General features: G+C 44.9%; 1 protein-coding gene across 2 annotated transcripts in view; it reads right to left on the reverse strand.

Moving 5' to 3' along the window:
- Nucleotides 1–15,714, reverse strand: part of SLC26A7 (solute carrier family 26 member 7) — a 94,007-nt gene that overhangs the window by 32,069 nt on the left and 46,224 nt on the right. For both annotated transcript variants that reach the window (XM_083187075.1, XM_083187074.1), the window contains exons 6-7: nucleotides 12,174–12,256; nucleotides 11,144–11,291 (exon numbers count right to left, since the gene is read on the reverse strand). In XM_083187075.1, coding sequence (XP_083043201.1) covers nucleotides 11,144–11,291; nucleotides 12,174–12,256 — 231 coding nt within the window. The remainder of the gene's footprint in view (nucleotides 1–11,143; nucleotides 11,292–12,173; nucleotides 12,257–15,714) is intronic.

A 15,714-nucleotide genomic window follows, 5' to 3' on the forward strand; every position in this document is an offset into this window, starting at 1 on the left:
ATACCAGTTGGGTGCATGACAGGACTCAGAAGGGAAGGAGTGATTTTTGGATTTTGCAGCTCAGATTCTGGTGGAATTTTGGTGGGTGCTATGTCGCATTAGCAAGACCCCCCAAGCACCAATACAGTGGAACCCCCCCACAAGTGACCCCATTTTGCAAACTATACCCCTCAGGGAATTCATCTAGGGGTATAGTGTACATTTCAAACCCCCAGGGGTTTCACCAATTTTGATACAAGTGGGCAGTGAACATGAAAAATTACATTTTTTTACACAAAAATGCAGTTCTGGCTCAAAATTTTTCATTTTCACAAGGAATGAAGGAGAAAAAGCACCCCAAAATCTGTGCCCCAATTTCTCCCGAGTACGGCAATGCCTCACATGTGACCAAAAAATACCAGTTGGGTGCATGGCAGGACTCAGAAGGGAAGGAGTGATTTTTGGATTTTGCAGCTCAGATTCTGGTGGAATTTTGGTGGGTGCTATGTCGCATTAGCAAGACCCCCCAAGCACCAAGACAGTGGAACCCCCCCACAAGTGACCCCATTTTGCAAACTACACCCCTCAGGGAATTCATCTAGGGGTATAGTGTACATTTCAAACCCCCAGGGGTTTCACCAATTTTGATACAAGTGGGCAGTGAAAATGAAAAATTACATTTTTTTACACAAAAATGCAGTTCTGGCTCAAAATTTTTCATTTTCAGAAGGTATGAAGGAGAAAAAGCACCCCAAAATCTGTGCCCCAATTTCTCCCGAGTACGGCAATGCCTCACATGTGACCAAAAAGTACCAGTTGGGTGCATGGCAGGACTCAGAAGGGAAGGAGTGATTTTTGGATTTTGCAGCACAGATTTTGGTGGAATGAATGGTGGGTGCTATGTTGCACCAATACAGTGGAACCCCCCCACAAGTCACCCCATTTTGCAAACTACACCCCTCAGGGAATTCATCTAGGGGTATAGTGTACATTTCAAACCCCCAGGGGTTTCACCAATTTTGATACAAGTGGGCAGTGAACATGAAAAATTACATTTTTTTACACAAAAATGCAGTTCTGGCTCAATATTTTTCATTTTCACAAGGAATGAAGGAGAAAAAGCACCCCAAAATCTGTGCCCCAATTTCTCCCGAGTACGGCAATGCCTTACATGTGACCAAAAAATACCAGTTGGGTGCATGGCAGGACTAAGAAGGGAAGGAGTGATTTTTGGATTTTGCAGCTCAGATTCTGGTGGTATTTTGGTGGGTGCTATGTCGCATTAGCAAGACCCCCCAAGCACCAATACAGTGGAACCCCCCCACAAGTGACCCCATTTTGCAAACGACACCCCTCAGGGAATTCATCTAGGGGTATAGTGTACATTTCAAACCCCCAGGGGTTTCACCAATTTTGATACAAGTGGGCAGTGAACATGAAAAATTACATTTTTTTACACAAAAATGCAGTTCTGGCTCAAAATTTTTCATTTTCACAAGGAATGAAGGAGAAAAAGCACCCCAAAATCTGTGCCCCAATTTCTCCCGAGTACGGCAATGCCTCACATGTGACCAAAAAATACCAGTTGGGTGCATGGCAGGACTCAGAAGGGAAGGAGTGATTTTTGGATTTTACAGCTCAGATTCTGGTGGAATTTTGGTGGGTGCTATGTCGCATTAGCAAGACCCCCCAAGCACCAAGACAGTGGAACCCCCCCACAAGTGACCCCATTTTGCAAACTACACCCCTCAGGGAATTCATCTAGGGGTATAGTGTACATTTCAAACCCCCAGGGGTTTCACCAATTTTGATACAAGTGGGCAGTGAACATGAAAAATTACATTTTTTTACACAAAAATGCAGTTCTGGCTCAAAATTTTTAATTTTCACAAGGTATGAAGGAGACAAAGCACCCCAAAATATGTGCCCCAATTTCTCCCAAGTACGGCAATGCCTCACATGTGACCAAAAAGTACCAGTTGGGTGCATGGCAGGACTCAGAAGGGAAGGAGTGATTTTTGGATTTTGCAGCACAGATTTTGGTGGAATGAATGGTGGGTGCTATGTTGCACCAATACAGTGGAACCCCCCCACAAGTCACCCCATTTTGCAAACTACACCCCTCAGGGAATTCATCTAGGGGTATAGTGTACATTTCAAACCCCCAGGGGTTTCACCAATTTTGATACAAGTGGGCAGTGAACATGAAAAATTACATTTTTTTACACAAAAATGCAGTTCTGGCTCAAAATTTTTCATTTTCACAAGGAATGAAGGAGAAAAAGCACCCCAAAATCTGTGCCCCAATTTCTCCCGAGTACGGCAATGCCTCATGTGTGACCAAAAAGTGGCAGGACTCAGAAGGGAAGGAGTGATATTTGGATTTTGCAGCACAAATTCTGGTGGAATGATGGTGGGTGCTATGTCGCATTAGCAAGACCCCCAAAGCACCAATACAGTGGAACCCCCCCACAAGTGACCCCATTTTGCAAACTACACCCCTCAGGGAATTCATCTAGGGGTATAGTGTACATTTCAAACCCCCAGGGGTTTCACCAATTTTGATACAAGTGGGCAGTGAACATGAAAAATTACATTTTTTTACACAAAAATGCAGTTCTGGCTCAAAATTTTTAATTTTCACAAGGTATGAAGGAGACAAAGCACCCCAAAATATGTGCCCCAATTTCTCCCAAGTACGGCAATGCCTCACATGTGACCAAAAAGTACCAGTTGGGTGCATGGCAGGACTCACAAGGGAAGGAGTGATTTTTGGATTTTGCAGCACAGATTTTGGTGGAATGAATGGTGGGTGCTATGTTGCACCAATACAGTGGAACCCCCCCACAAGTCACCCCATTTTGCAAACTACACCCCTCAGGGAATTCATCTAGGGGTATAGTGTACATTTCAAACCCCCAGGGGTTTCACCAATTTTGATACAAGTGGGCAGTGAACATGAAAAATTACATTTTTTTACACAAAAATGCAGTTCTGGCTCAAAATTTTTCATTTTCACAAGGAATGAAGGAGAAAAAGCACCCCAAAATCTGTGCCCCAATTTCTCCCAAGTACGGCAATGCCTCACATGTGACCAAAAAATACCAGTTGGGTGCATGGCAGGACTCAGAAGGGAAGGAGTGATTTTTGGATTTTGCGGCTCAGATTCTGGTGGAATGAATGGTGGGTGCTATGTGGCATTAGCAAGACCCCCGAAGCACGGTGAAATTATGAACCTAATATTCCATAGATGTGTGGTATATTTTAAAACACTCCTTTATACATAGGCCGGGTTTGTCGGGGCAAGTGTCACACTGGAAAATAGTTTGCTTTCTTATTCCCTTTTTATAGCAAACTTTGCACCTTTTTTGTGTCCTGCCCTTTTTTCCAGTGGAGGGGATTTCATCAGGAAAATGCTGCCCTGGTACAATACGGGGACCAGTACTTGAAGTACTGGGGCCCTCTGCCTGCTGGTTCCCAAATATTAGGCCCTTTATGACTTCCTCTTGAAAGTGCATAAATGTCCCCCTCTGGCCGGTAGAACGGAATAGCACGTAAGCGTTATACAGTGCCATCTGGATGATATACACGGCCACCTTCTTGTACCAGATTTTTGTTTTCCGCAGGGCACTGTACGGCTTCAGTACCTGATCTGAAAGATCAACTCCGCCCATGTACCTATTGTAATCCAGGATACAATTAGGTTTGGAGGTGTGGGTACTGGTACCTCGTACAGGGATGGAGGTGGTACTGTCTCCGTGAATTGTTGTCAGTATAAGGACATCCCTCTTGTCCTTATATTTGACCAACAACATATTTTCGTTGCATATTCCCCTGCTTTCACCCCTTCTCATTACTTGGGCAATGTGCGTTTTTGGGAGGCCTCTTTGGTTCTTGCGCACAGTACCGCAAGCTGCTGTACCTCTTGAACCAAGGGCCTTAAACAGGGGGATGCTGGTGTAAAAGTTATCCACATAGAGGTGATAACCTTTATCCAGGAAGGGGTGCACTAAATCCCAGACAATTTTCCCACTAACACCTACGAGGGAGGGGGGGCATTCTGGCGGTTCAATTCTTGAATCCTTCCCTTCATAAACCCTAAACCTGTGGGTGTACCCTGAGGTGCTTTCACACAGTTTATACATTTTTATGCCATACCTTGCCCTCTTACTGGTAAGGTACTGGCGGAATTTAACCCTTCCTTTAAAATGTATAAGGGACTCGTCGATACAAATAAATTTTTCAGGGATGTACACCTCTTCAAATTTGGCACTGAAATGATCAATGACCGGCCTGACTTTGAATAGCCGGTCAAAGGTGGGATCATCTCTGGGTGGGCACTGTGCATTATCGGTGTAATGTATACATTTAAGAATTGTCTCAAATCGAGTCCGGGTCATGGCCATACGGTAAAATGGAGTACTGTACAGAACATCTGTACTCCAATATTGCCTAATTTCTGGCTTTTTTACTATGCCCATATGAAACACCAGACCCCAAAACGTCATCATCTCTACTGCATCTACAGGGGTCCACCTAGCAAATGATGACGTGGGGTTTTGAGCAATAAACTGCTGGGCATATAAATTAGTTTGGTCCACCATTAAATTTATAAAATCATCAGAGAAAAATAATTTGAAAAAGTCAATTTCTCTGAGACCTGTGGAATCAAATTGGATTCCTGGCATGGCCAAAAACTCAGGAACCTGGGGCTCAAAATTGTCTGGTGGTGGGGTCCATACGAGATCAATTATTGGGGGGGGGGGTCTCAGCTGCTCTACGGGGGCGTCTTTGAGGGGGTCCCTCATCACCAGAGGAGGAAGAGGAGCTTAAGGCAAATCCTTCAAATTCCCCGCTTGCATCACTGGCTGTGTCAGAGTCAGAAGCAAGCATGGCATATGCCTCCTCCACTGAATACATTCTCCTGGATGACTGGGAGGACATTTGGGAGGACATTTGGGATGCCATTTTTATTTTTGTGTTACTGGTAGTGAAATGTTTCAACACGTGTATAGTGTAGGGGGGGGTACAAACTTTATTTCAATCCGGGGGGTATGTAGTGTGTAGTGTGTATGTGGTGCAGAAAAAAAAAAATACTTTATACCAATAAAAAAAAAAAAAATGAAGGGGTTAAAAATAAAAAATTTAAGGGGTTAAAAAAAAAAAAAAGGTCCTGCGCCAAAAATTGAGCACAGATGTTGGTCAGTAACGTCTGTCACTGAACAGCGCTCAAAGGCAACAGGAATTTGATCAAAAAAAAAAAAAAAATAGATCAACCCTGTGCCGAAAAAGATGATCAGTGATGTACGTCACTGATCAGCGCACAGCGGCCACAGGACACCCACAAAATCACAGTGTGTGTAAAAAAAAAATTAAAAAAAGACCCCACAGCACACACACAAAAAAAAAAGGTGATCAGTGATGCGACACTGATTACCAGTGAGGTGCAGCAGGTGCACAACCTTTGGTGCAACTGACAGGTATATATAAAAAAAAAAAAACCTCTGTACCCCCAAAAAAGTTGCTGATCACCTCAGATATAGTGATCAGCACAAAAGGCGGGGGCAGCAGACACAAAATTTAGCACTCTCTATCACTCTCTGTCACTATCTCTCTCTATCTCTCTATCTCTCACTATCTATCACTCTATGACACTGCAGCAGCAGCACTGACAGGTATATCTATATATAAAAAAAAACCTGCGCCCCCAAAAAGTTGCTGATCAGTTAATTTATACTGATCAGCACAAAAGGAGGGGGCAGCAGTCAGTTATATAAAAAATATATAGCACAATCTGTCACTATCTCTCTCTATCTCTCTCTCTCTATCTCTCTCTATCTCTCTATAACTATTACACTGCAGCAGCACAAAATATAGCACTATGTCACTAGGCATCTCTATCTATCTCTCTCTCTCTATCTCTCTCTCTCTATCTATAACTATATCACACTGCAGCAGCACAAAATATAGCACTCTCTGACACTATCTCTCTCTCTATCTCTCTCTATCTCTCTCTATCTCTCTCTATCTCTCTATCTCTCTCTATCTCTCTATCTATCTCTCTATCTAGCTAGTACACTGCAGCAGCACAATTTCACAGGAAGGCACAAGTAGCAACAGGATCCAGGAAGCAGTGATGAAGCAGCGATCAGGTAAGTATGGAGCAAGTATGGAGCAAGGTTCTGGTCAGTATGGCGGCAGGGGGGTACGGTGACCGCACTGCACGCTATTCCAGACCGGAATGGCGTCTGCAGTGCAGTCACCGTTAGTTTAAATCCCCCTCCTTGGCTGTGATTGGTCCGTCGGTCCGACGGACCAATCACGGCCTTTGGGGGCGGGCGGGGTGAGGTGGGGTGACACCAGTGTCACCCTTACACCCCGCGGTGATTGGTGCTGTACTTTACAGCACCAATCACCTCTGATCCCGTGTCACCGGCGAACGTTATTCGCCGGTGACACAGGAAAACGCTGTGAATGGCTGTTCACACTGAACAGCCAATCACAGCGATCGCCGACGGGGGGGCGGCATCGCAGCCCCCCCTGGGCATGCACGGACATGTCTGCTGTCAGGGACAGCAGACATGTTGAAACTGTCACCGCGTCTATAGACGCGGTGACAGTTTAAATCCATGACGTACATTTACGCCATGTGTCGGGAAGTGCTTCCCGACCATGACGTAAATGTACGTCAAATGTCGGGAAGGGGTTAAAAACACATTCAAATGGTTCTGTGTACATCACAGATATACTGTAGGATAATGATTTCATGTTGTCTCAGACTTGCAGGTCCCTTATGGATACACAATTATTAGCCGTTTCATCACACAAGGGGTGTCTTAAAAATGAAAATCAACCTCTCAGAGTTATTCAAAGATGTAACAAAAATATGCAGTCATAACAGTCCGCGGGTGTGGATCATTAGGTCACCACAATGTTGGTCGACAGTCATTAGGTCGACACCATTAGGTCGACATGCATTTAGGTTGACATGAGTGTAGGTCAACATGAGTCTAGGTTGACATGGGTTAGGTCGACAGGGTCATAAGGTCGACAGGGTCATTCGGTAGACAGTCAAAAGGTCGACATGGGGTTTTTTTTTCAATTTTTTTGTCCCAAATGTCAACGCAGTTGACATGGACACAGAAAGGTAGCACCGCGTCCCCTCACATGGCTCGCTGCACTTGCCATGCTTCGGGCACGGTGCCTCGCTACTCTCGGCACACTATTTTATTCTCCCAGAACACCCTAGTGGACGGTAGGGTATGAAATACCACCTGTCGACCTAATAACCTTGTTGACCTAATGACCCTGTCAACCTAACCCATGTCGAGCTAAAGACTGTCGATCATCATGCTGGTGACCCAATTACTATATCCCTAGTCGGCAAACGGGTACAATACTTGTGGCCAGATGTACTAAGCTTCAAAAATTATAAAATGGAGATTGGTAAACAGCCAGCCAACCAGCTCATATCTGTCATTTTTCAAACCCAGCCTGTGCCATGACAGCTAGGAGCTGATTGGCTGGTTGTTTATCACTCTACATTTAATCACTTTTTAAAGATTGATACATCTGGCTTAGTAGGAAAACTAAGTAAAGAAAATAATTATATAAATTAGACAGCAACACCACCTAAATTACCAATAGAACATAATACATATATTGGCGTATCGGTCTGTGTGTAAGGGCGACTCGCTGAACATACATACACCCGCTGCGGGAGCCGATGGTGATCGACAGCTCAATGGGCGTACGCATTTGAATTGTGATGTCTGTCCAGGCGGATCGGGCAGTGTGTGTGGAGAACATGCTACCGATCCGTCTAGAAATATATCTCCCGATCAATTGATATATCTACCGTGATGTGTACCAAGCTTTAGTGTTACACGTAAGTAATCTGTTATTAATGTAAGTATTTTATTTTATAAAATTAACTGAACTATTACTAAGTTATATACTTAAATAAACTGCTATTCACTTCAGTTATATATTGCCCAAAATGAATTGTACCACACTATCAAGCTATTCACTTAAAGTAAAATACGGTTTAATTAGGGAGGAAGGAAGCCATCCCAGAATACACCGCTAAATAAGGATATCCATTGGAGCTGGTATAATGTGTTATTGCATTATAAGTATGTTCAAGGAAAGTAATCCAATATAATTCTAGTTCATTAGATCACTAATGGTGATTTATACATGTTGTTAATAGGTGTCCTATGACTATAGTATGCTGGAGTATAGTGAAATACTGCAGCAAATATGGGAAAGTCAGTGTTCTATCGTGTCAGCAGATTACACTGCATACACACTGAGTGGCCAAATTATTATGACCACCTCCTCAATGTTGGACCACCTTTTGCCCTTGATACTGCATGGATTCTTCTTGGCATGGACTCTATGAGATGTTGGTAGGTGGTATGAGGAATTTGAGACCATATCCGATGAACTGCACCAATTCCTTAAGATTTGATGGTACTGGATCCAGCTGCCTGATGGCCCGTTCGATCTCCTCCTACGGATTCTCAATTGGATTGAGATCTGGTGATTGTGCAGGCCAACTAAGCAAGGTAAAGTCTCGGTCATGCTCTTCGAACCATCCGCGGACAATGCCAGATTTATGACAGGGAGCACTGTCCTGCTGGAAGTATCCATCCCTGGCAGGGTACACCATTAACATAACAGGATGTACTTGATCTGCGATAACACTCAAATACCCTTGGCCATTCAGACGTTGTTCCACAGGAATCAAAGGAACCATACAATGCAAAGAAAACATCCCCTAAACCAGTGTTTTTCAACCACTGTGCCGTGGCACACTAGTGTGCCTTGAGCTGTTCCCAAGTGTGCCCCCAGATCTAGAGATGCCCAAACCAGTTTATAGCCACCACCAGTTCAACTTTTATTTACTGGTCTCTTCTTTTCATGTAAAGGGCCAATGTATTTTATTTGTGTTACCTGTGGAGACCAGTGTGATTTTTTATTTATATGGGGGCCAATAGGTTTGTTTTTTTTCCTGTGGGGGCCAATGTATTTTGCCCTGTGGGGATCTCATGGTGTGCCTTGGCCATTTTAAAATCTTATTTAGTGTGCCGCAAGGTAAAAAGGTTGAAAAACACTGCCCTAAACCATAATATGGCCTCCACCAGCTTGAAGTGTTGTGGCAATGCAGTTGGGGTCCAGGCTTTCGTGCTGTTTTCTCCATATTCGCACCCTGCCATCTGCATGGTGTAGCCATCTGCATGGTGTAATTGAAAACGCAATTCATCGGACCACATGACCCTTTTCCAGTCATCTACTGTCCAATCCTTGTGCTCCTTTGTGAACTGGAGACGTCTGCTCTTGTTCAAGGCAGACAGTAGAGGCTTTCGAACAGGTCGTCGGCTTCCATAGCCTATACAGTGTAATGTGCGGTGAGCAGTTCGGTCAGAGACCTTCACAGTTTTTCCTTGATTAACATTCCCCGCAATTTGACGTACTGTTGCTCTTCTGTTGGACAGGACAACTCTGGCAAGTCTCCTTTCAGATTAAGCATTCAGTAGCCTGTGACGACCACAAGCCTGATGTTGAGACCCGATTTTCTGCTTGGTAGTCCACTCTCTGTAAACATTAATAACTGCTGCTCTCGAACACTTCACAAGTGCAGCCGTTTTGCTGATACTGGTTCCGAAGGTTCCAGCGCCTACAGTAATCCTGCGTTCAAACTCAGTTAAATCACGTTTTTTGCCCATTTCTTCGCAAGCAACACAGTGCAATTGATGCTTCACTTGTCCTGCATTCCCTTTTTATAGCTATCTCGCCCTCTAGCGGCAACAACGTGAAGTTAAGGCGGATCTGCGTATAAGTGTCAAGCGGTCATAATAATTTGGCCACTGAGCGTATGTGGACAATAGGTTAGACAAATGTGTGTCTAAAAAACAACCAGGAGACTGGGGAGTCACTTTATTAAAAAAAAAGCCCTGAAATTGGCCAATATAACTTATACACTGTTTAAAAAAAAAAAAAAGATTTTTGTCCTATTGTTAATTTATGTGAAGCTTTCAGTCCAATCCATATAATGCTTTACTTAGTTTTTTTTTTTACTAAGTATTGTAAATGTTGATTGTGAACAATTAAGGCTGCATACATTTGTTATATATTTGTATAAATCCAAGACATTTCAATTATTTTTTTAAGATACCCCTGAAGAATTCCTATGTGACAAAACGCATTGGGTGATGTTATACAAAGTGGATGCAGTCAATTTTGTACCCATATGGAACCAGGAAGTCTGAATACAATCCGAAATCATTCTGCTATATCTGTGATGTATAAAGAAATGTAATGTATTTTTAATGGGTTTGAATAATATCTTATTATAAGTGTTCAAGGAAATTTTATTTGTAAAAATTGGGGGGTTCCTAGATGAGTACTAAGGAGGCTCCCTAAAAACGCTGACCTGCTTTACGTGCGGGGAGGGGGGGGGGCGTTAGTCAGCCGCTGCCCATGCTCCACGAAGGGGAGGGGGTGCAGCCACAGTTACTTTACAGGGAGCTACCAACGGCTGCCGCACGGGGTGTGTGGGGAGTGCTACTCATGGCTGGGGGCAGGAGGGTGTGCTGATAGTGTGGGGGAGAGACCTTACTTTTCCCTGAAGGCAGTGCCCCAGGCCGGCTGGTATGATCAATGGGCGGGCGGCTGCTTTCCTGCTCCCCGCACAGCTGCTTTCATGCTTCTTTTCAACTCAGTACCGCACTCTAGTGGGCAGCTCCCACAGGCAAATGCCTAAATCTGCCTAGTGGTGGCGCCGGCACCGGGAATAGGGTTATTTTTGCTCCAGCCCACCTTTACACAGTATTTATAGATGACTTATATCCATTCTTTCAGAGCTATTATTTATTATCTGTACACTGAATCTATATAGCTTAGAATGATTGGATTCCTATGCATATCAACAAAACTGTTATGGGTCATTCACACATGGCAGCTGCCCGGACTAAAGGCACCAATCTGTATTTAAAGGTTCCATAGTCTTTAAAAAACACTGTACAAACTGATTTCACCAAAATCAAATAACTGTTCAAAAGCAAATGGTATGATAACATGGCAATATCACCACTGGTCTATAGACTTTGTAATATCACATAACATTATACATATCTGCAAGACATCATTATAATTCTACCTGATTTTCACACACAGGGTATTTGAATCTTTTGGCTGAATTGTAAGCAAGACATATAGACACACTGTATCCAACCAATGCCACGCTGAATGCTTCCACTACAACATATTTCATAATATCCATTGGTGGACTCCGCGGAAGTGGTATTCTGAAATGATATGATGAAGGTACAGAGATGTCATCAACAGTATTTCTTTGCTAGCAAATAAATCAGCCAGGGAATGAGGAACTGATTCTACTGTAAATTGCTATAGTCAGACTATGCAGGGCTGGCGAGTTGGGGAAGCCTAGGGCACGTAAGACAGGTGTCCCCGCCCCCTCTTGTTAGCACCACCCCCATGTATCATCTGGCATCAGTGACTGGCAGATCTCCCTGATTACAGTAGCATCTCTCTATAGTCTTGATAAGCTCTGACCAATCGGAGAGAGCAGGGGTAGGGCTTTTGCAGCTAAGGTTTGGTTGCAAAGTGCACCCATTACCCAGAGTCTAATGCAGATTGGGGACCTGCTGTCAGAACAGGAGCAGGGCTGACCTGCTTACACATTTGCATGGCATCACAAAATTAGGGCCCTTATTTAGATCTGATCGCAGTAAAAATTTGTTCTCAAAAAGGGCAAAACCATGCTAACTGCAGGTGGGGCAGATGTAACATGTGCAGAGATTTAGATCTGTGTGAGTTATTTTGTTTCTGTGCAGGGTAAATACTGGCTGCATTATTGTTACACTGCATTTTAGATTTCAGTTTCAACAAACCCCACCCAAATTTAACTCGCTGCACATGTTACATCTGCCCCACCTGCAGTGCACATGGTTTTGCGCATTTTGAGAACAAATTTGTACTGCGATCAGATCTGAATAAGGGCCTATATGCTCTCTCCTTTGTTTCCAAACTATAAAATATATAAATAAGTCTCATTTTAACATTTGATATGAATATCAGTCACACAGATTCCTCATCAAATAATAAATTAAGTGGCTTATTTGCTTAATGTTAAATCAAATTATTAGATCTAAAAAAAAAGTAATTACCCTTTTGGCATATGTCCCACAATGTCCACATCATAAGCTTGGTTCATGTCAGAAAAGTAACACACCAGGATGGTTGCAATGATCTATGGAAGAAACAGAACATCTTGTCTAATAGAATAATTCCTTCTTTTAACGATGTCTATAATAAAGCTGATAATGGCCAAAGAAATAGGTCCTTGTTTTTTTGGACTTCCCCTCTAGAAGGCTGCGTGTAGTGATGTTCCTGCAGTGGGGTCGTGATGTTGTTGTAGTGGGGGTCGTGAAGTTGATGCAGTGGTGTTGTGATGTTGATGCAGTGGGGTTGTGATGTTGATGCAGTGAGGTCGTGATGTTGATGCAGTGGGGGTCCTGAAGATCATGCAGTGGGGTCAGAGCCAGATTAAGGTCTAAATGGGCCTGGAGCTGAATGATCAAGGGCCTATATTATGCACAATAATAGGGGTTGTGGCCAGCACCTAATAATGTGGGGGGGGGGGAGGCATGACCAGTGTTCGGGTTGGGTGGTCTGCTTATGGGTGTGTCTCTATTTGTGTAAATACTTTCAACTAATTATATATGTCTGGAAAAGGCAGGGGGCCGGCATAGGAAAAATGCAGGGAGATGTATTGGCGGGTGCCCTCCAAAGGTGCTAAGCTACTTGCGTAGAAAGCGGCACTGCAGTCATAAAAAAAATACTGAAAGCTGAGACTTGGCAGACATTTCAGCACCTTTTATGTGGTCACCTAAGTTTACCACACCATATACCCCTTATACAAATCATGCAACACAATAGTAACCCCCTTATACTGTACTTGCCTCTTACACATTATGCCACATGGAATGAGCCAAAATTCACACTATGGCACACAGATTGGGGGGTAGATTTATTATAGCGGCTCTAAGAGCGCCACTATAACACTCCCTGCTTCACCTCATGCGAGGCGAAGCAGGAGGGGACACCGACAAGATCTACTAAGATCTTGTCGCCGAAGCGGGGGAGCGCTAACTCCCCCTCCAGCGATGTCCCCTCCAGCTGACAGCGCGTCAGTTAACACTGACGCACTGTCTGCTTCTCCCCCGGCTGGCTCACTGCGCATGCCCGGGATCTCGCTACTCACGCGAGATCCCAGCGCAGCTCAGAGCCAGCAGCAGGGACAGCGCTGTCCCTGCTGTAGGCATAGGGCATCGCCGTTTGCAGCTGTCGAAGTCGACAGCTGCAGGCGGCGGAACGGTCAGCGATGCTGACCGTTCATAAATTAGGTTTCAATGGTGAGCGCTGTACTAGAAATAGTACATGCGCTATGTTCCCGCCCTCCCATCGCCACCGTTAGAACACCCGCACCGCAGGTATGATAGATTAGGAGATGCGCTATCCCCTGCTTTAGTGCACGGGGACAGCACATATGCCCCACAGCGTCGCATGATAAATCTACCCCTGAGTCACAATTCGCGTTATGCCACACAGATTAAGGCAAAATTCACATTTTGCCACATGGATTGAGCCAAAATACACGCTACACCAGGCATATCCAAACAGTGGCCCTCCAGCTGTTGTGAAACTACACGTCCCAGCATGCCTTGACATAGTTTTAGCATTCCCTAATAGCAAAACTGTGGCAATGCATGATGGGACTTGTAGAGTCACAACAGCTGGAGGGCCATAATTTGGACTGGCCTGCACTATACCAAACAGATTGAGCAATGATGCACAATATGCTTCATAAATAGGGGCATTGGCGCGCATTTAAAATTTACACCATAATGCCCATTACATGTTAAGACGCACACCATAATCTCCATTACGTATTATGCCAAACACCATAATGCCTATTAAAATGTATGCTTCATAAGTGTTGTTTACCTACATGTTCATTGCCAGGGGTTCCATGTTCATTGCCAAGGGTTCCATGCTCATTGCCAGGGGTTCCATGCTCATTGCCATGTGGGATTAAATGCTCATTGCCAAGGGGAATACATGCTTGTGGTAACTGGGGGACAGCCGCCGTCGGGCAGAAATGACAGCCATTGACAGCCGGGCAGAGAGCAGGGAGCTTTCCGGCTGTATTTAGAGCACTGCTATTTGAAATAATACCCCTTTCACACCAGAAAATGCAGGGATTTACCCAGGAATATGGTCCCAGGATCATGCAGGGACATTCCCGGAATGGCCCCTTTTACACCAGCCTAGTCCCTGCATTTTCTAGTGTGAGGGGGAGAGAAAACCACCCCCGCCCCCCTTTAAACAACCAGCTATATCTTCGGAACCAACTGACTCATTTACATGTAGCCTTCGAATGATTTTGGTCCCGTGAAACTGGGCCGTTTGGTTCCAGAGAAATCTGTCCTCAAACAACATGAACAGCCATGAAATTACATTTCAGAAATGAAAAAAAAATAGTTTTACCTGCAATATCTCTAGAACCCATGAACCCATATGGACCAGGTATCAGATTGAAGGCCCAGCGATTTGGGTTCGACTGAGAACCTGGAGCTTCTGTGATGCTGTAGGGGGAACTGGCAGCCGTTGGAACCGGGTGGAGGTCGGAATTAGCGGGTCCCATGTTATCCTATGGGGAAAACGTTCCAGGTTTGCCTGGCGGTATCTCCGGTTCCCGGGGGGCTAGCGACACGGGGCTGGGCTCGTTGGAAAGCCCTGGCCCTCAGCTACAAAATGGGCCTATTTGGAGAGTGGGCCTGGAGCTATAGCTCCATCAGGCCCATTGTTAATCCGGCCCTGAGTGGGGTCCTGAAGTTTATGCAGTGTGGTCCTGAAGTTGATGCAGTGGGGTGGTGATGTTGATGTAGTGGGGTCATGAAGTTGATGCAGTGGACTTGTGATGTGCATGCAGTGGGGTTGTGATGTTCATGCACTGGGGTCGTGATGTTGTTGCAGTGGGGGTCGTGAAGTTGATGCAGTGGTGTTGTGATGTTGATGCAGTGGGGTCGTGATGTTGATGCAGTGGGGTCGTGATGTTGATGCAGTGGGGGTCCTGAAGATCATGCAGTGGGGTCCTGAAGTTTATGCAGTGTGGTCCTGAAGTTGATGCAGTGGGGTGGTGATGTTGATGCAGTGGGGTCATGAAGTTGATGCAGTGGACTTGTGATGTGCATGCAGTGGGGTTGGGATGTTCATGCAGTGGGGTGGTGATGTTGTTGCAGTGGGGATCGTGAAGTTGATGCAGTGGTCTTGTGATGTTGATGCAGTGGGGTCGTGATGTTGATGCAGTGGGATCGTGATGTTGATGCAGTGGGGTCGTGAAGTTGATGCAGTGGGGTCGTGAAGTTGATGCAGTGGGGTTGTGAAGTTGATGCAGTGGGGTGGTGATGTTGATGCAGTGGTGTTGTGATGTTGATGCAGAGGGGTCGTGATGTTGATGCAGTGGGGTTGTGATGTTCATGCAGTAGGGTCCTTGAAGTTCATGCAGTAGGGTCCTGAAGTTTATGCAGTGGGGTTGTGATGTTCATGCAGTGGGGTTGTGAAGTTGATGCAGTGGGGTGGTGATGCTGTTGTAGTGGGGTTGTGATGTTCAAGCAGTGGGGATGTGATGTTCATGCAGTGGGG

Source organism: Crinia signifera, chromosome 5 (assembly GCF_055691185.1).
Source record: "Crinia signifera chromosome 5, ASM5569118v1, whole genome shotgun sequence".
Taxonomy (NCBI): domain Eukaryota; kingdom Metazoa; phylum Chordata; class Amphibia; order Anura; family Myobatrachidae; genus Crinia; species Crinia signifera.